The 21,270-nt window shown below is 41.9% G+C and overlaps 1 protein-coding gene across 4 annotated transcripts in view; it reads right to left on the bottom strand.

Annotated features, from left to right (window-relative positions):
- Positions 1 to 21,270, bottom strand: part of LOC147331602 (matrilin-4-like) — a 30,368-nt gene that overhangs the window by 3,356 nt on the left and 5,742 nt on the right. Inside the window, exons 1-13 of one of the 4 annotated variants that reach the window (XM_086293995.1) lie at positions 14,780 to 15,489; positions 13,198 to 13,338; positions 11,131 to 11,306; positions 10,694 to 10,852; positions 9,275 to 9,506; positions 8,065 to 8,187; positions 6,972 to 7,094; positions 5,833 to 5,955; positions 3,741 to 3,863; positions 3,259 to 3,381; positions 2,344 to 2,466; positions 762 to 859; positions 302 to 433 (exon numbers count right to left, since the gene is read on the bottom strand). In XM_086293995.1, the coding sequence (XP_086150121.1) occupies positions 302 to 433; positions 762 to 859; positions 2,344 to 2,466; positions 3,259 to 3,381; positions 3,741 to 3,863; positions 5,833 to 5,955; positions 6,972 to 7,094; positions 8,065 to 8,187; positions 9,275 to 9,506; positions 10,694 to 10,852; positions 11,131 to 11,306; positions 13,198 to 13,270 (1,608 nt within the window). In that variant the 5' untranslated portion in view covers positions 13,271 to 13,338; positions 14,780 to 15,489. Of the gene's footprint in view, positions 1 to 301; positions 434 to 761; positions 860 to 2,343; positions 2,467 to 3,258; positions 3,382 to 3,740; positions 3,864 to 5,832; positions 5,956 to 6,971; positions 7,095 to 8,064; positions 8,188 to 9,274; positions 9,507 to 10,693; positions 10,853 to 11,130; positions 11,307 to 13,197; positions 13,339 to 14,779; positions 15,490 to 21,270 lie in introns of those variants that run through there. The other 3 variants (XM_086293994.1, XM_086293996.1, XM_086293997.1) reach the window with 3 other exon arrangements.

Here is a 21,270-nt window from a genome sequence, read left to right on the forward strand (position 1 = left end):
TTTCGAGTCGTGTAGCTGAGCAGGGCCCAAACATGGTGAAGGTTTCATCTTTTATTCAGGATTTCATTAACTGCAGTTCACTGCTGAGGGTCTGTATGTATATGTAAAATACATGAATCTTTATGTTGACTTTAAGCGTCACACAAGTATTACAATCTCACAATACTGGCGCCACCTGTGTGTCACAGCTCAGCGGGATAACTTCTCTCGTTCACTTTACAGCTGGACTTCTTTAGGAAGAAGCAAGAACTGCCCCCTGCTGGCCATTAGCAAGAATGCAGGTTTAAGTTACTTCCACTACCTTCATGACTGCAGCTTTGATCTCATCAGCTGTGTGGTACATGTTGAGGGGAAACTCGGTCCTGACCCGGCTCGAGTACTGAACCAGACCGACTCTGGTACCGTGAGGAGACACGTCCAGAGAGTCGACGACCTGCAGGGACCCAGGTGAGGTGATGAATATTCAGCATTTTATTATTTTAACATTATTTGATAGTTTTTAAGATATCAGACAAAGATGTCAAGAAGTATCACTAGCTAAGATTTAATATGTAAAATATCTTTTTGCTGAATGTCCAGGACATGTTGTTTTAGTTGTTTATTATTTCTGGAGCCAAAACAAGATTTCTTCCTCCTGCAGTAATTCATATTTGATGGCATTGTTTTATTCTGTGACCGTCCTGCATGTGCAGGTATGGACATATGAAATAATACTGCAATTTGGCAGTAAAATACTCAGTGTGTTAGAAAATACTTCCAACCTGGTTAACAAACTTTTTGACAAGCTCAAAGTTTTGAGGGCGGACACTCTTTGAGCCGTCGATCAGAAGCACCAGGTCGATGTTTGCAGACTTGCAGGCTGAAGAAGAACGAGACAAACGAAGGACGGGAGGTTTAATTATTTAATTTATTTCACTGTGAAAAATATGATTAAAGAAATCAAGACATGAAATACTAAACAAACACTGCAACACAAATACCACAGTAAAAAAATGTGACATGAGTCAGTGCAGTGGGCAGAGCTGCAGAGTTTACTAGTAACTTTCCAAAAGTGGAGTTACTCAGTTTGTGTGGAGGTAAAGTTATGGAGCTGAATGTATAATCATTGGATTTTACATTGTGTATATATTCTGCTATTAGGGAGACGTATGTTGTTGTCATCACAGTTTATGTCAGTAAGGAAGTTGGATAAATACAAACTGATTAAATACGAGTGAGCTTCTTCTAGAAAAGCTCAGAAAAGCTGGAGCGATGCTGAAGAGCATTTTTGCTTTATTTTGGGTATTATTTTATTTTTTCTTTTCTTTTTCCAAGGTGAACTTTTGTACAGTTTACGTCATTGAAATAAAATGAACAAAACAAAACAGGGTAAGGAAGCTCAGTTTTACTGAGTTATTATTAATATTTTTAATAATATTATTGTTGTTGTCGTCATAGTGACTAAGGATTGCTCTCAGATGTCTGCAGCAGTTGGAAAGCAGGTTTGGAGCGTAGCTCTTGAAGCGATGATACAGTGGCTTGCAAAAGTATTCGGCCCCCTTGAACTTTTCCACATTTTGTCACATTACAGCCACAAACATGAATCAATGTTATTGGAATTCCAGGTGAAAGACCAACACAAAGTGGTGCACACGTGAGAAGTGGAACCAAAATCATACATGATTCCAAACATTTTTTACAAATAAATAACTGCAAAGTGGGGTGTGCGCAATTATTCAGCCCCCTGAGTCAATACTTTGTAGAACCAGCTTTTGCTGCAGTTACAGCTGCTGTCTCTCTGCCTCAGAATGTGATGTGAAGCTTACTGGCAGGTACGCTGGTATTCGCTCGCCCTCCCAGGAGGAATAAAACAATCCCAACATCTTTGTCCAGCTCGTTTCATCCAGACATAACTGAGCTGTTTTTAACATCAGTTTGAGATCATTGTACATCTTTATTTCCTTTCCTGAGACGTAACCTCTGCTCGGGGCCTGAATGTTTTTTCCTTTCACTGAGAGTCACCTGATCAACGTCCAGCTGCCACTGAAATGCCCTGAATCTTTATCCTCCTCTTTAATACATTTCTTATGCTTTGGCTTAAAATATAGTGAAGCTCAGCAGTGCAGGTTAATAATTTATCTTTGAGCTTTGTTGTCGTAGACTGATTTAATAAAAAGACAGCATTTTTTCTGAAGTTTTTTGAGTCTTTTTCCCCACACCTGCAGCATTTCTGCTGGTTCACACAGGAGCTAGCATCTTAATCCTGAAGCAGCTCTCTCTGCACAGAGTGCTGAGTTTCTTAAACTAACGCAGGGCAGCTGAAACAGGTCAGAGGATTGTGCATTTGCACAGATGATGACTTACTGCCGCAGCTCTTGCCGTCGTCCTGTAGCAGCTGTCCCTCGGGGCAGATGCAGTGATAAGAGCCTGGAGTGCTCACACACTGGTACTCACAGCCGTGCTCCACTGTGTTACACATGTTCATGTCTGACAACAAACAGACAGAAAGCACATATTACACCATAGCAGAGAGAGACACATGCAAAACACTGTTCACCCGCAAGTAATGCACAACAACTAAAGGCTTAGTGAACAGGTGTGGAAGACTTGACCTCGGGGAGGTCAACACTTATCTTTGCTGCTAGATTATGGTGAAAACCACCTCCTCATTAATCCTTCCATATGTTCACCTACACAAACCTTTTGAAGAATTGATGCTGTTCATCGAAAGGCTCGAGTAAGTAAACAGTATGTACTCGAGTATGTAAAAGGAACAAATGCACAAGATTTATAAAACAAACTAAAGCTGACCTATAAGAAACTGTTTTGTTTTCATAATCACTGAAAACTGAATTAAAATGTGATTAATCGAGCAGCCTTCACACATGGTGTCAACCTGGGAATCGACACCACGGCCATTAAGCAGCAGAGCTCCATCAGCCCGTTCCTGCCTGTTTGTTTAATGTAGAGGATGATATTACAAACTAAATGAACATGCTAGTCCTCATTAAAGTGTGCGAAATAACTTTTCTTGGATAATAAGTAGTTCCATAAGAAATGTATCTAGAATTTATATCCATCCATCAATGGAGAGCTGAACTCAGCACCTTTGGTTGGCCTAGCAGAGCGAATCAGCAGCTCAGTGACATCTTTTAGTGCCCCCCCCCCCCCCCTTTTTTTTTTTTTTTTACTGTTTGGAAGCAAACAGTAAAACAAACATTTTTATCGGGTGCACTATGTAATAAACACAAGCAGGGTTTTCATGTGAGATTCACTGACTTGTGCAGGTCTTCTTGTCCTTGTTGAGTTTGAATCCTTTGTTACAGTCACAGGTGAAAACGCCCGGAGCGCTGACACAGATCTGCTCACAGTCGTGCTTTCCCTCAGCACACAGGTCAATGGCTGAGTAACACACACACACACACACGCACACACACACGCACACACACACGCACACACACACACACACACACACACACACACACACACACACGTTATTCCCAATTTATAACGTTATAGTGAGTGAATGTGACTCTAAGTGTCTAGTTTTACTCTGCATGTGTTAAATAAAAGTGATGTTTCCAAACAGAGACCCAGATGGACTCAGTTTTCAGTCCTTACTTTAAAGGAGCTGGAAACAACAAGCATTTCATATTAACTCATAGAACGAACAGGAGAAAGAGCAGCCTTTTCTCTGACTGTAGGTGTGTTTCTGCAGGTGCGTGTACACCTGTGTGTATTTGCACGAGGGCTTGACTAACGTGTGCAGGTCTTCTCGTCCTCATTGAGCGTGTATCCTTTGTTGCAGTCGCAGGTGTAGACGCCCGGCGCGCTGATGCAGACTTGTTCACAGTCGTGCTTCCCCTCAGCGCACAGGTCAATGGCTGAACAACACATTGAGTGAAAGTGTGTAATTGTGATTAAGATTTTTTCTTAACATTTATCAGCGTCTGAGCCAAACAAATATACTTCTGACATCTGCTTTGGATTTTGTTCTCAGAGGTTTCCAGTAAGGGCTCAGATCGATGGACTAAATGCCAGATATTAATTTCTGGAAACGGTAGACGTCATGCAATAACCCCAAACTCTGAGATTACAGGATTTATTCAAATATAAGCACGCAATCCCCTTTTATTCATCTGGACTCCTTTAAATGACGTTTGAATCTTTGAATCTAATTTTTAATTGACTGTGAGTCACACTTATCTTATAAACTGTGTATTCAAAGCCGACTGAGAATTACTTAAAAATGTCTCCTTTCTGCTGTGAACTACAGTCACATTGTGTCTTATTCATGCTGTGTAGATGTGTACGGCTTCAGGAGAACAGGAAGTCTTTGCACCCACAAATGGTCTTAATTTTAAGGGTTCCTGATGAAGAGGTGCTCTGCTGCAGCTGTTGATGTTATTGTCTCTGCATCAGTCTGACACCTTACGCGAGGTCCTCAGTAAACGCTTCCTGCCTTCTTTTTTTTTTTTTTTTTTTACCAAAGAACTGGTCCCAAAGCCAAAAGGCTGACACCAGCACTCAACACTTTGGGGCTGAAAGTCAGAACGACTAATGTCAGGAAATTCACAGAAGCAGGCCACAGATGTAGAAGTTGGCGTTATTTAAATGGGAAGAAAATGAGGACTCCATCAGCCAGTCATTGGTAATTTTCTTGTTGTAGCTCCTTTCATAACCTCTGATGTCAGTCCTTCCAAAGTTGGGCCCAAGGTCCACCAGATTTATTTTTATGTTAAAGAACATGGAAATGCATCAAAAGCAGGAGCTGACAGCACCTCAACGATGGATTCATTCTGCAGGACGATCGGGACTTTGTCAGTGTTTTGTAACAACTTCCTGAGGAGATCCTTCAAGCTCTATTTCTTCTTTAAAACTTTAAATGGCATTTTCTCTTTGCCGTTTCATCCTTTAAGTCAGAATAACTTCAAAGCAGTTTATTAATTTTTATGTTGTTTGTAACTTTGTTCACAAAGGTGACGCATCAGTAACCTTAAAGACACACAACATGCTTCCTGACGAACATGTCGCTGTGAAGCAAGCACTCGTTTCAGGCGTCAGACAGCTCTGAACACGTCACACTTCAGACAGCTTTTTTTCTACTTTTGGATCTATGATGTCACAGAGGGGATATACCTAACACAAAGCTCTGGAGCGAACGCAGCTTGTTTCAGACAGAATATGAAGACCTGCACGGAGGTTCAGTATAAGAAGAGTTATTTTGAACCATGCAAAGCCTCAAAGATAAAGTTATGGAGGTGGAAATAAGCAGAAGAGGGTTTCTTTAACAATCACATGCTACCCCGCTGCTCATGCTAGGAATCGAATGTTTCTGCTTTCTGCCACATTGCTGCTGTAGCAGAAGTGTCCAAAAATTGGCATTCTTGGCCTTTGCATGCTCTCTGCTGTACCTGTGCTTATTTTTCCACACTGAAACACTCCTTGAATTATTCCCATATCTTGAGTAATTCTATAAAGTTTGAGTGGGGACTGAAAAAAAGCTACTGCATATTAGTCATGCTGCTTTATTCTTGCACCATCTCTCAGGTCTCGACTCAATTTTTTAAAAGGCATCATTAAAGTGTTTTTCATCATCTTGTGGTGACCTCAAAAATGATAATTTAGTATTGTGGATTTCTTCCAGCGCTCTACATAATGTCATGATTATCTAGTAACCAAATCCAGAGATACATTCGGGAAACGTTAATGTTCTGAATCATGCATTAGCGGTTGGGTCAGGCCGGTTTCAGTGTAAAGAAATCAGAGCCTCACCTCCGTCATAACAGCAGTGGACATCGTGGCTGTGTTATTAACCGGTTATGATTTTTCTTCCATGTTCGCTCTGCTTACCCTGGCAGGTCTTGCTGTCCTCCAGCAGCCTGTATCCCTCGTTACAGCGACAGCGATAGCCATTGAGCACGCTCACACACTCATGATCGCAACTGTGGTTCCCAAACGAACAGTAGTCGATCACTGAGGGGAGGAAAGCAGCGAGGCCATGAGCAGCAGAGAGGACAGCAGCCAAATGTGTGGGTTGCATTTATGTTCCCCTTGTCTCTCAGTAAGTCTCGGCTTTTACCTGCTTTGCTCTGTCCCAAATATGAACCTCATTTGTGAATGACTCTTACTGCAATAAGCTGATATACAAATACAATGAAATGATCATTTCTAACTGTATATCTCCACATGGGTTTGGTACTGCAAGGATTCATACTGTTGACAGGTGAGCCGTGAGGCAGTGATGCTATCGGTGACTGACAGGTGCTCTCCATCTCTTAGTGCATGCCACAAGCATGCAAACACTGAGCTGTAAGTGATTAGCTGAAAAGCTTGTGCTCGCTTTCTGTCCCAGAATTTCAAACCACAACTGACGTGCTGGCTCACTCGCAAAGTTTCTCATACTTAGATGAACAGTCCAGTGAAATGTCTTCTGAAACATTTGAGGCGAGAAAATCAGCAGATTGAGTCTGTGTATGTTAGATAAACAACGACGACTGTCAAAGGTTTTCAGAAGAAACACATCGTACCAGATGTTCCAATTTCCATAAACTAGCTTAAACATCAGCCTCATGCTAACTAGGAGTGTGGGACTCGATGTGCTGGCTTATGAAACACAGCATGACTAGAATGCATTGAAATTAAGGATCTAGTGTAAACATACTGTACTGTTTCAGAATTTATGCTTTCTAACTTGTGCTTTAGAGATTTTCATTTAAATGCTTCTCATAAATCAGCCTCGTGTGTGCTGACTGTGTGCAGTTAAGGTGTGTGTACATGTGCGTATGTTACTTCCTGCAGTGTGAGGAAAGTTTCAAAGCAGATCTACAAAAAGATTTAATTGTACAAACTGGAGACGGAGGAACAAAATGCAAACCCTCACTCACCAAGCAGCAGAATCAATGGCAGCAGAACACATTTAAAAGCAAAGCATAAAGGTGAACGATATGAGATGTGTGAATCTGCATGTACATTGTGTGTGTGTGACTAACTTGAGCAGGTCCTCTTGTCATTGTTCAGTTTGTATCCTTTGTTGCAGTCACAGGTGAAGGAGCCCGGCGAGCTGACGCAGAGTTGTTCACAGTTATGTTTTCTCTCAGCGCACAGATCTATGGCTAAACACACACACACACACACACACACACGCACGCACGCACGCGCGCGCACACACACACACACACACACGAATGATATTACTTTTTATAAGCACTCTCCAGTGTTTGTTTGATTTTCTGGTTCTAAAACTGACTTTTTCTTTTCTTTTATTCTGTTTTCTTGTCACACATGTGCTAAAGGACAAAGCTTCATATTTTCAAGTTTCCCCTGTAAGTCAAAAAAACTTCCTGAAGATTCTCTGTTTCAGGCAGTTTTTTTTCTACTTTTTAAGATAAGCGAAAATAATTTAAGAAGAACTTTGTTTATCCTGAGGGAAATTCTTTTGTCATACACATGCTCAGTGCTGCAAGAGAGGAACAGAGGAATAAGATATACAATAAGAATACTAGTACATAGTAATATACAGTAGGGTAGTGCAAAATATAATATCAAATAACTCTAACGAAGTAACAATATAACGTCTGGGTGCTGAGAGGACAGCATTGTTGCGAGCACAGAGGACCCGCCTTCTGCTGCTTAACCAATCAGAAAAAAGCTGACATGGTCCCAGACCTGGTGCTGCGTTTTTGTTTCTTGCTATTTTTCTTGTGAGTGTGTTTCATTGTTTTGGTGTTATTCTGTTGATTTTAGTTTTTGATTATTAACCTGTGTTCCTCTCCCTCCTGTTTCCCATCATTACTCACTCTGTGGGGCCTGAATGTCTCTTTGTGTTTCCCTGAAACTTTTGTGAACTTTGTTCTCAGATTTTGACATTCACCCAATAAAAGAGTTATTTTTTATTGTATTGTCGGCTTATATTAGCCTTTAAGAATAAAGAGCTAAAACAGATAGTTTCAGACAGCTGTAGATCATGCTAATCTCCTCCACTAGAAGACAAAAATAAAAATACAGAGTTCAAAAGGGAAAGACAGTTGTCCTTTTGATTTTGCTGGTAGCTGTTTAGTATAGTGGGAGCAAACTGCAAATTACCTGCGCATGTCTTCCCGTCATCGTTCACAGTGTATCCGGGCAGACAGAGGCAGTGGTAGGATCCAGGAGTGCTCTCACAGATGTGCTCACAGCCGTGGTCTGACTCCAGACACAGATCCACGCCTGTGTCAGATCAGCATTCAGAAAACCAGCTTCAATATATTTAACTTACAGCTTATTATCACAAAATCAAAATCATATTCCCAACGACTTTGTGTTTTTTCTGTAGAAAGGAATTATCGGTGACCCTGAAGGAAAACTGTGAAATGAAAAGCACTGAGAACCAAAACTAATCAAAGAAAAACACTTCATGAGAAAACATCTTCACCAGGACTCGTCTGCAGTCACGACACAATCTCTACAGCTTCATCTGCAAAGCATGATGGGATTAGTGGTTTTAGCCCTGCTGTCACCTCTTAGCTACAGGACTCTTCATTTTCACTGAGAGCTTATTTTATTTCACTGATTTACTTTTTGTATTTATTTTATCCGTCTGCATTTTGCATCTCCCACTGCAGGAGACCAGACTGTTTTTTTTAGCTGTAGTCCAGTGTTGAATAATAGCAGCATGAGGAAATATCGAGCACTTAAGGGATTTGCAGAGGTTGTTATGAAAAAGTATTAGGTTATGTGCGGTCAGAAGGATTTTGTAATTTTTTTTAACTCGAGCTAGACGTTGTGTTTTTAATTACATAAAAAAATCTATGTTGGCCCAGATGAAGCCAATGTCATGAAATTTTAATCGCACAGTTTTATCTGAAGATTTTTGCTGCTCTTACATTAAGATGACTTTAAATAAAAGTGATCCAGTAATACAAAATCTTTTAGATGGAGATTTTAGAGAAACACAACTTCCAAATCCTTAAAGAGTGGAAAGTTTTTACATTCCAGTAAGATTTTGCACTCACACGAATCTTAAAACTTACTAGTTACACAACTCATCCTGACTGACTCCAGCTCAGGGTAAATGTTTTTTTTTTGCTGATTAAAAGCTGAATTTGTTTTTAAAATGAACTCATAGTTGTCATTCTTCTCAGGTACAATAACATTTTGTTTGGAAATAAAAACATAGTATGCTACATAAGTGGTAACATCTAAATATACTACAGAATATAACACAAGTGTTAGAAATAATAAGACAAATAAAAAGCACCACATATAGTAATAGCAGTTACTTGTATACTTTGTATTTCCTGTCCTGCAGTCTTACCGCAGAGCTTATCCTGGAACTGGATGCCAAACTGGTGAATGAGATCAAAGGACTCAACCAGGAAGACGTGGTCCTCAAAGGGCGGTGACGCCATGGCCCTCAGTGATGTCATATCTGCCCTGGCCACGCCCACAGCATAGATCTCAATGCCTTTTTCTCTCGCCTCAGCAGCCACCTCAGCCACGCGGTCCTGAGGACGTCCGTCTGTCACGATCACGGCCACGTTTGGAACCTGAAGCCATCGGCAGAACCAACCAGAGACAGCTGTTATTGACGTCCCCTCCATCTTTGTTTTCTTAGCCCATAAATTCAGAAACATTTTATTGTTTTAATTTTTTTATTAGATCGACAGACGGATTGGGGCTGCAGCTGCAGTAATGCGGACGCTGCACCGGTCCGTCGTGGTGAAGAGGGAGCTGAGTGTAAAAGCGAAGCTCTCAATTTACCGGTCGATCTACGTCCCTACCCTCACCTATGGCCACGAGCTGTGGGTAGTGACCGAAAGAACGAGATCGCGGATACAAGCGGCAGAAATGAGCTTTGTACGAAGGGTGGCTGGCCTCTCCCTTAGAGATAGGGTGAGAAGTTCGGCCATCTGGGAGGTGCTCAGAGTAGAGCCGCTGCTGCTCCACATCGAAAGGAGCCAGCTGAGGTGGTTCGGGCATCTGACAAGGATGCCCCCTGGGCGCCTCCTGGGTGAGGTGTTCCGGGCATGTCCCACCGGGAGGAGGCCCCGGGGCAGACCCAGGACACGCTGGAGAGATTATATCTCTCGGCTGGCCTGGGAACGCCTTGGTATTCCCCCGGATAAGCTGGAGGAGGTGGCTGGGCAGAGGGAGGTCTGGGCCTCTTTGCTTAGGCTGCTGCCCCCCCGACCCGGCCTCGGATAAAGCGGATGAAGACGGATGGATGGATGGAATTTTTTTTATTATCCCAGCTTCATCAGGTAGAGTTTGGCCAGCCAGGGCCTCAGCTCTTGACTGCTGTCCAATCCACACTGCACTAGACCCTCACAAAGCCTCCAGCATTTCATCTACACTTTTTTTAAATTCCTTTATGCCTTTTGTGTCCTTGGCATGTCCTCCTAGGAGGCCTAGGACACAATGGAGAGATTATATCTCTTGGCTGACTTGGGAATGCTTTGGTGTCCCCCCCAGAGGACCTGGATGAGGTTTAGACTTAGACTGCTGCCCCCATGACCCTGACAGGAATGTCTGTATGTATGCATAGTTCCACTCAAAGTTCTGCTATAACAAGCTTCTACAAAATAGGTGATGATATTTATTTCTGTGATGATTTAAATACAGATAATTAAAAAAGAAAAGTAAAGATTTAAAATGAAAATGCCTGAAACCACCAGCACAACTAAAGGAAACGGTTACAAAATGGTTCATTGTGTATAAGACATCCAATAAGTACCTTTGGCCTGTCTCCAGCCTCTGGAGTAAAAGCTTCATTCATCATGTATCTGATGGCGAGTCCGGTCATGGTACCCTGAGCGAGGGGGATGATCTGATTGATGGCTTTCACTATGTTGCTCAGCCTGGCGTGAGTCTTCAGAGTGAACTCAGTGCGGACCTGAAAGCAGTGAAGAATTCAAAGATTAAAACATCATCTTAAGACCAGTTAGTGATGAGAAGGGTTAGCTGTCAAGATGGTAAATGGCCTGTATTTGTATAGCACTTTATTTAGTCCCTAAGGACCCCAAAGCGCTTTACACGTTCAGTCATGCACCCATTCACACACACATTCACACACTGGGGATGGCAGCTACATTGTAGCCACCCTGGGGCGCACTGACAGAGATGAAGGACTACAACATGAAAGGAGGTCTGGGTCCTGTCTGGTTACTCTACCTGACTGGAATACTGAACAACTCCCACTCTGGTGGCATTTAGTCCAATATCCAGGGTGTTAATGATGTCAATCATAAACTTCCTCATGGTCTCAAACTCATGTGGCCTAACGCTGCGGGAGCTGTCGATGAGGAAGACTAGATCCACCGGACCAGTCTTACATTTCTGCGCAGGTTCTGGAAGAAAGAAGAAAAGCAGAATCTGTTCAAACTAGATGTTTCAACAATGGTGAAAAAAATTCAAGAAGAAGTCAGCAATCCTCCGACCTCAAAAGCTCCAAATTTAAATTTGGTGAGATCCCATAAAACATGAAACATGGGGATTTTTATTGTGTCGTTACACAAATTATTCCCCAACAAATGCTTCGTTCCTGTTTGAGTGATGTTCACCGCAGTGTCCAGCTCAGGAAGCTGCTGAGCCTTTTTTAAAATATTTTTGTAATCTGTGTTTAATGAATTTCAGTGGGACGCAGTGGACTGTTTCACTTTCAGGAGCCGGAGAAGCAAAGTGTGATTTCAACACATGAAACACAGACGTGGCCTCTGAATGATGGAGGAGACTCACAGGCCCCGAGACGGTGTCGTGTGTCGTGTGAAAGGATCAGAGCTGTTTTGGTGCTCTGAGGAAAACCTAAACAATTTTACTGTTGTGACTGATCAGTAGGATAAAAGGCTGCTTCTCTCTTACTCGACTTTCTTTTTAAATTGTGTGGATTCTACTCTCTCTCTGAAGCACGACAGCAGCAGCCTTCCTCAAACATCGGTACAGCGTTCACATTATTTACCACCTGAGCGCTGCTTCTCAGTGGCGTCAGCCGCCACAGGACACCTGTTTTTGTCTTTATATTTTTCGGACGCGCTCCCATGTTGTAACATCATCTAGGTTCAAAAACGCTGCCGTCATGAATGAGGTATGAGGTTGGCTTGTGTTTGTGGTGTGGCTTTACGAGTTGGAAAGAAACTGTTTGATTGATTAATGCCCATCCAGAATTTCTTCAGACAAAGTGAAAGTCACAACAGACGAGACTCAGTGTCAGAATAAGCAGACGTGTGGGACCGATGGAATCCATCTTTAGGTTCAAATAGACGTCAACAGTAGCCAATTTTTAACGCCTTATAAACACGTCCACTGCATTGTCTGGTCACATAAATCAAGTCAGCTGCAGATGTAATGTATAGGTGTCAGGGATATGTCCTGAAACATTCGTGCCTTTCACAGAAGTCATAATTCACACGCTTGTATAAAGAGTCCTATTCAGTGACCTGCGGTGGCAACATTTACAGGTTATAACTTTTCTAAAAAAGTCCTCAACCCTTCTTTTTACATTTTCTATCTAAATTTGGGTCTTTGCCATTTCTTAGTCCTAATTTGGTCAATTAAATTAAACCGTGACTCCAAAAGTTAAAGATAAAAACAGTTTTGAACTCAATAGAGCCACACGCATGTCACTGTGTGTTCATAGTTAGCTAACATGATCTCAGTCATCACAAACACTTTATATTAGACATTTTAAATTTAAATTATAATGTTTTCCTCCTTTTACAGGACACATTTACATTTAATATCAAACATGTTGAAAGCTTAAACAACAAAGACTTTAAATGGGTACGTCCCTGTGAGCCAAAAGTTCAACAAGGACACCACCAAGGATTATTTTGAACTGTTCATGCAAAGCTACCCTTAAAGTGAAAAACATCTGGCTCTGGTAAAGGTGTAATTGTTCTGTCAAATGGTTGTTTAAACCATTGTTTACAGTTATAGACTCTCTGCAATCCACTGAAAGCATCTGATTTAAAATCATAGCTTTCTTATTTAAGCTTTGGTTTGTCTTTGTGCCGTGACTCTGTGTTTCTATTGTGATCCAAACCCACTTTAGCTCCCTGTTCTTTTGATCATCTAAATGCCCATCATTAAACATTTATCTCTCATTTTTCCCGACTTCCTTTTCTTTCATTTGTTTTCTTAAAATTAAATTATGCCCTCATTTATATATCCTGTTTAGGAAGAGAAAAATCTTTATTTTTTAAAAGAATTTTTCAGTAATTCTCACAGTATCTGCACACTGACCTGTTTTTGGTCTGGCTGTTGCGAGGACAGCCAGGGTCAACAGGATGAATGCGCTCAGTTGTCTCATCTTCATCCAAATGATATCGATCTAGCAGACGGGTCGCTCGCAGCTGGGCTCAGATAAATTGGAACAGGATCAAACTGTGAAGAAAAGACGAGCAAGATAGTGCCCGCTTTGAGACTCGGTCACATACTGCAATGCTGTCATAAAGCTTTAATGTCTGCAGATGGAAGAGGTTAGGATGGACAGATTAGTCTGCAAGACATCAAACTTGGACACAGGAGATCCCTCTTTCCTTCTTTCCCATGCTGACGATCCTCGAACAGGCACGAGCCTCATCAACCAGCACCGAGCACACAGACCACAGCACATACCTCGATTCTTATCTAATCCTTCAAAGTTATTTGTGTCTAATATGTGTGCCTAAACACACACAAATTAGAAATTACCTCTGGAAGACATTCCTAGATCACATCAGACACACTTAATCATTCTTGAGAGCAACTGAGGTGCTTTGTCCTTTGAGCTTTGTCCTCATTAATACCAAACCTACGATTCAGGCCTGACACATCTGTATGACGACGACTGTGACAGATTTTTGAATGATGTGAATTTAATTGTGAATGGATGTCTAAATTAAAAACCACCTCCAGCTGTGTGGCTCACCATGTTACTTGTATTAGCAGCTGTTGGTCATGTAGATACGTTCTGGATTTTATTACACTATTACTGAATACATACACAACAGGAATGTGCTTTCAGGGGTTCTATATGATGAGAGAGATTATTTCTGAACCACTGCCATGATGCGTACTTGGATGGAGCTTTAAATGGAAGATTTTCTGGGGGTCTGAGGACAAAAGCAACAAAAAAAAAATCATTGGCATCTTCAGTGTTTTCATTAAGAATACAGTAACTGTCTTATACCTTATATTTTGGAACATATTCTCCACTCACACAACTGAAAAATGATTAATCTCTTGAAGCTCATCAGAGTGATCTGTAAAGTGTTAATGATGACGGTGAAACATTCCAGTCCTGCCCCTTCATAAAACACTCAGCGTAACACACCTGGATGAGGTGCACAGCAGTACCTGCTAATACAAGGCTGCAGGCAGACACAGAGACCCTAATGTGTCTGCAGGCGAGCAGCAGCAGCAGCAGCAGGGGGATAATGATAAAGTCTGGGACGTGTTTATGTTTGAGGCACTGGGTCAATTCAAACAGGCAGCATGAAAGCCACCTCTCTTTCATTTAGGCCCACAGAGAGGGGTCCTTCGGGGGTTTATCGCTGTCTGACTGGCTGCCAGAGACTGCGGTCATCACTGGCTCAGATCAGAGTAATGAGTCAACAGACGTAGCCGAGCACAAAGGCTCTTTTTTCAGTTTGTGTCTCTGTTTGTCTCGTTGCCTTTCCCTCCGTCTCCTCGCCCACTTTCTCTCGTCTCTTTCACTCTCGTCCACATATTTTCACGAGCGTCTCTGCCGCGAAAGTTCAGCCAAACATTTGGAGCACATTTTTCTTGCTTTTATGTTTTCAAGGTTAGCTGGTGGTTATGTCTTTATCATTTTGTCACTGACCTGTGCAGAGCGCATCAATCATCATAGCTTCGGCCCCTCGTATTACACAGATCTCGATTCCTTCTACCTTCAAACAAAGATTATCAAAAGCAATGTTATTTTTTTAATTACTGAAAAATAGTATTCCTGTCATGGTCGGCTGTGTGGCAGGCAGGATGAGGACCCAATCGCAAAACTCACGGACTCAAGGGATGAACTCAAAAGGCAGCTTTATTGCTGACAAGATGACAGGAAAATACAAAACTTAAACTGTGCACAATAAACTAATACTTGGAGAGAGACACAGGGAAATCCACGCAGCATGAGGGAGACTACGACACAGAACTGAGGGAGACGCAGACATAAATACACAGAGGGTTAACGAGGGAAGTGGGAGCACACGGGGAACACAGCTGACACAGATAATCATAACGAGACAGGGCAGGAGTAAACACAACATGACGCATACTGACGAGAGACTGTCAAAGTAAAACAGGAAGTACAGAGGTTCAGACAGGAGGAGAGAGCACGTGGAGAACACAGACATAACAGGCTGGGGAAAACATGGAATAAAACACGAAAGGGGACAAGGGCTCATGAATACATAGAGGGGCACACAGGGGGTGAGAGTCACAAAGGGAAAGCACACAGGGAACAACATAACAGGGCAACTCAGGAAACAGAACCTAAACAGGGAACTGAATACAAAAATACAAGAGAACTAAGAATACTGGGCCAACACGGCCCAGGACCATGACACTTCCGTCCATTGTTACAAGTGTGTGAATAAAAGGAAGGTGGTTGTTATTGAAGTTCAGGGTGTATCAGACTACAGTCAGATTGTTCCCACTTACACAATATTAGATCCAGATCCTGACACGGTGAAATCCTAATCAGGGCCCTGGTAGTAATTTTAGTGAGCGTGACAAATGTGCACTACTCATGTCACATAGTGCGGCCTCTGCTGTGACGTGACTGAGTTCATGTAGGAAAATGTTTCAAGAAAATGTGTTTTTTATGGTTTTTATGTAAGGGGACCTATTATGATATTTTCCACCTCCACATTTCATACTTTATTAGCTTATACTAGGCCTGGGTGGCCCCAGTTTCTCTCCCTTTAAAGGCCCCAGTACACCCGCTGCACTGGTTGCTTCACCTCCCACCAGTAATGTCACCGCACAGCCGCTTGTTTTTGTGCTCACCCCGACCTCACAGGTAACCGCTGCAGTTTTCTCCTGAACAAGAGGTGACGCCACATCATGTGAGTATATTAGAGATAACTGCTTCCTGTGACATCATACAGATCCAAGAGTAGAACAAACTGTCAGAAACTTTGTGTTTCCAGGAGTCTGAAGCCTGAATTTTGGCTCATGTGTGATTGAAGCATGTAACACTGTAACAGCGCACACCTGCCCACTTTAGGTTCCACCTAAGCACCAAAGTTTAAAGATTTAAGGTATGAACTGATTTCAGGGTCTGTAAGTGTGTGTGTGTGTCTGTGTATTCATATCTTTGTGGGTATAGTATAGTATAGTATAGTATAGTATAGTAATCTTCCAAAAATTGGAAGATTACTATACTTGTGAGGACTAACAGCCCTTTTGGGACCAAAATCCTGGTCCCCATAAGTTTGAAGGCATTTTCTAGACTCAAAATGTGGTTTTAGTGACAGAGTTACAATTAGGTTATGGTTACGGTTAGGCATTCATTTTTCATGGTTAGGGTAACAAGGTTTTAATAGTTTTGCAATTTTCATTAGTTTTTATTTTTATTTAGTTTTGACTTCAGATTTTCAATTTTATATCAGTTTTAATTAGTTTTTACCATTTGTTTGCTAGTTTGTTTTTTTTTAGTGGTTTTTTTTTAGTCATATTTGCAATAATTAAGTGTAACAAAATCCCAGTTTCATCATATCAGTCATTCTCTTCTGCTCATCCTTGGGTATGTTGCTATTCCAGCTACCATACCCTGCACCCTGGACAGGTTGCCAGTCTGTCGCAGGGCTAACACGCAGAGACAGACAACTCACATTCCCACCTATGGGGAACCAATGGGTTCTTTAAAAAGAAAAAGAAAAAGGAAATGAGGGCAGATGAACAACCTTTGGTACCAGGTACCTATAAAAAGATATATCTTGGCCCCAATGAGGCTATGAACTCTTGCAGCACCAGGTGTTCCTAATTTTGGTTCAAGTGAATTACTAAACTTTTTGAAGGCAATTGACTCACACAGTTGTGTAGATATCCCGGTCTCCATCCATCCATTCGCTTCCGCTTATCCTTTTCAGGGTCGCGGGGGGCGCTGGAGCCTATCCCAGTTGTCATAGGGCGAGAGGCGGGGTACACCCTGGACAGGTCGCCAGTCTGTCGCAGGGCTAACACACAGGGACAGACAACCATTCACACTCACATTCACTCGCACATTCACACCTAGTGGCAATTTGGATTATCCAATTCACCTATCCCCACACGCTGCATGTATATCCCAGTCTCAATAAACATATTCGCCAACGCTTCCTCTCGCTTGTGATGTTCCTGCGAACTGACCAACCAGTAGCCATCAGGTCGCCGATTGAAGCACTGCATTAATGTTTTTTGTGGAGTTGTCTCGGGATGCATCACGCTGCCTTGCCTGGAGTTAGCTTCTGTTTCTGGGGATGAGGGTTGGGTGTCCTCCCTTACCTTCTCAAGGTAAGCTAGATTACCAATCAAAGCAATCCCAAATTAGACTCTGGCGCTTTCTCCCGACTTTTGCTGACACGACTTTGCGCGTGGACGAAGCAGCAACACAGACGACTCGACTAACATACTGCCACCTGCTGGCATAGTGAGACACAGCAAGAAAAAAACCTGGAAACCACCTCATTTTCACGCTAGACTATTGTATGACACACACACATCAGTGAAAACTAAACACATTTTTGCTATAAATTCAGTTAATTTTAGTTTTGTGAGCACTCATTACAGTTTTAGTTAGTTTTCCTTTTTTGGCAAAGTCTCGTTTTTATTTTTATTTCCATTAACGAAAATGTTTTTTCACTTCAAGTTTTCATTATTTCGTTAGTTTTCGTTACCAATAATAACCTTGCTAGGGAAGGCGTGTGTGTGTGTGTGTGTGTGTGTGCGTGTGTGTGCGCGTGCGTGTGTGTGTAGTACAGCTTTCTGTACCCACAGGGCAGCAACCAGCCCCCCACCTCCCCTTTTCCTGTCTCCCCCACTAAACAACAATCCACTGGATCCTGCCGCCGCTCAGCGTGTGCGCTGCAGACACACACACGTATCACAGCTCTGCCTCAGCCCGGGTCACAGAGCAGCATATGTTCTATAATTATCCACAAAGAGAATCTTTCAGCTCAGAGCCAATATTTTCTCGTTAAACATTTCATTGACAGGTTGGTGGTGACGGCTGCCGCTCGCTGTGGCTGCGAGGCTGCTAACAGTGTGAGTCTTACTTCGAGCTCCTGTTTCCTTCCATTAGCACAGTAAACAAACTTAGATGGTCTGCTCGCCAACCACTCTTGGAAATATATTCACTACAGTATCTTAACTGTCCACTGTGATATCAGTTTTATGAACAGCACATTATATTGTGCAACTGCAGCATGGCAGTATAATGTATTTGAATGGGCTTCCTAATTTTAAAGAAAATGTGCTTTAAATACAAAATCACATTTAGAAAGGCAGCTAGATGCTTGTGAGGAGCAGTTTGATGCCACATACTGGAGAGTAAATCAACCGTGCAGTTTACTCAGCTACTTGTAACAAGGCAGTCAGAGAGCAGAGATATTGTTGATGTTGGCGTGAAGGTGACTTTACCACGAGAGATGAAACACAAACTGTTTCTTTAAAGTTCTTTTCGAGCTCAGGCAGCAAAAATGAACCTCTGGATTTATCCACGTGTCATTTTTAAAGCTGATATTTAAGAGGGTAAAAGGTCAAACTCATAAATGTCATAATACGACCGTCAGCTGTGTTTAAGGACAGTCCATCTCCAAATCATCTGCACTATTTAAGTTTGGGTTTCTCTGGTTTGGAGATTTCAGCGGAGAGGATGTTTGCGTTGTCTTGAATCTGATGGAACCAAATGGCATTCATGGTTAAAACTCCATCAACACATTTAAAAAACACTTTCAAAAAAGCAGGATCCCATTACAACCCTTGTTACATGTTTTTCATGTAACTATTTTCTTTCTGCGGTCTACATCCATCAGTGAAAAGACTCAAACAGCTAAAACTAAAGCTCAGCTGCATCGATCCTGTTACATACAAACACATTCAATTTCATACTTCCTGTTTAGTTTATGAAAAAGTAACATTATTGTTGCTTTCAGTGAGTTTTGTAAATTGATCAGTAAATCCATAATGAGTCATATCATCATCAGATGAAAGCTGTGGAATATAATTTCTAATTGTCTGTGATTGTAGTGATGTAACCTCCACTACACCAGTAAACACTAAAGTAAAAGTACTTACATAATTTTTACTATTACTGTCTAAAGAATCAGTTTTATGTCAGAGGCTCCATTTCCACATTTTTGCAGATTTCTTAGCTTCCCATCAGCTCGTCTGAATGGACACGTTTGTGCTGTTACCGAACAAAGTCAGAGCACAGACGATCACAGACACACTTAGACAACAGCACATTATCAGGCCTGGGTTTCCTGTTAGTGCTGCTCCCTCTGGGAGAAGAACATGTTGATGCATTTTCCTGCTTTCCCTGCACTCTTCCCTGATGTCAACTCACACTGAAGGCAGTGGGCAGAAGGAACTCTCACCGGGCATGGGCATTGCTTCAGCACCTGCAGAGCACATTTACAGGACGTTTAAGCTGCATTAGGCCTGATGGTGATCAGAATTATCACGTTACTGAAGGAAAGATTTGTAACAAATTGATTATTGGCTAAACTGATTATTTTCTGAATTTATCCATTTTTTGATTATATGACTAATCTTTTAACTGAGAAGCAGTTTCTTTTTGGCTGTTGTTTATCTGCCTTAATTAAAACTCATCTCCAGTTTTTTTAACCCAAATAAAGTGACTTGTGGCCATGTCCATGTGCACACAGAGCCAAGAAAGAATGAGCAGGATCCCAGCACATTTCAGTCAAAACATTGAATATGTTTCAGCTTGTTTTGGATCCATTCTTCTCCATCTGTCCCTCGCTGCTCAACAGAGGCTGACAAATGTGACTCCAAACTGTTCATCTGGCATCTCACATCACCAACCAACACAAAGCCCTTTCACAGGATTTTTACAAAGCTGGCAGTTTCAGCATTGGTCAGAGCTGGCAGTAAATCACAGGAGCTGTAGCATGTGTTTTTGGTCCGGTGACTGCTGACAGATGGAAAGCACAGGCATCTTGTTGACTCCTGTTGTTTGTTTTTGTCAGGCTTTAATGTTCTTTGCAGATGTTATTGCTGATTGTGAAACACAGAGACACTGCACGAAACGTCAGGCTCACACATGAAGGTATTTACATGTAAACATGAATTTCTACAACTCTGAGGGTACAAACCCAAAACACAGATTTGCTTGTTCATCCTGTTATAATCAAGGTAGGTCAACAAATTGGAAATAAGTTGGAATTTTTATTTAAAGATCAATAGCACTAAAATCTGTGTGAGAATATGAAGTCAGTACATGGTAAGCTTTGCATGAAAGACTCGCTCTCTAAAGGCTGACGTTTCACGGTGGGGGTAGGATTATGTCAGGGAGCTGCTCTGAGCTCCTTTTTATTTGCAGTGGTGATGGACGGCCTGACAGATGAGGTCAGGCAGGATGCTCTGTGGATGATGATGTTTGCAGATGACACGGTGATTTGTAGTGAGAGTAGGGAGCAGGTGGAGGAGAGCCTGGAGAGGTGGAGGTATGTGCTGGAGAGAGGAGAATCATAAAGCTAAAGGCTTGAAAAATGAAAAGTTTTCTGGATTTCTTCTGTTCTCAGTTTCCTTAGAAATCTGCTGCTAAATGCTCACTCATTAGCAGAGGGTGTTTTCCTCGTGTTATGAAGGTAACACAGTATCTTGTACTGCCAGCAGGACTGATTTACAGATTGTAAATAACAGCCCTTCTCAATGACTAACTTGCATGTTCCTCAAATAAACTGAAGCAATGTTACCTTGAAAATTGCTCATTATTGTGCCTTTGTTTCTAAAAAGAGCTTCTGAGGGGGTTTACCTTTTTTATGGGACTGTTTTTAATGTTTGGTGTTTTTTTATGACTAAAAACCTTCTTCCCCACATGTTAAAGTATAAAAAAAGAGCGAAGAATGAAGCTATTTGCATTTTTGGCTAACTGAATGAATTAATGAAAACCTGATGTTAGATAAATGTAGAAAAAAAAATCAGCCTGCAAGTACCTGCAGTGTTTGCTGAAGAGGAAGGTGTGTATGAGAAATCTGCAGTTTGGTAACAGGTGATTATCTCCTTATCCACACACACACACACACACACACACACACACACACACACACACACACACACAGCATGGCCTGATAACAGGTCCGGGATGAA

This window comes from Aulonocara sp. 'chitande type north' Nkhata Bay, linkage group LG5 (assembly GCF_057382095.1).
Source record: "Aulonocara sp. 'chitande type north' Nkhata Bay isolate Kocher_YH1m ecotype deep benthic linkage group LG5, A_spYH_male_GT1.1, whole genome shotgun sequence".
NCBI classification, from domain to species: domain Eukaryota; kingdom Metazoa; phylum Chordata; class Actinopteri; order Cichliformes; family Cichlidae; genus Aulonocara; species Aulonocara sp. 'chitande type north' Nkhata Bay.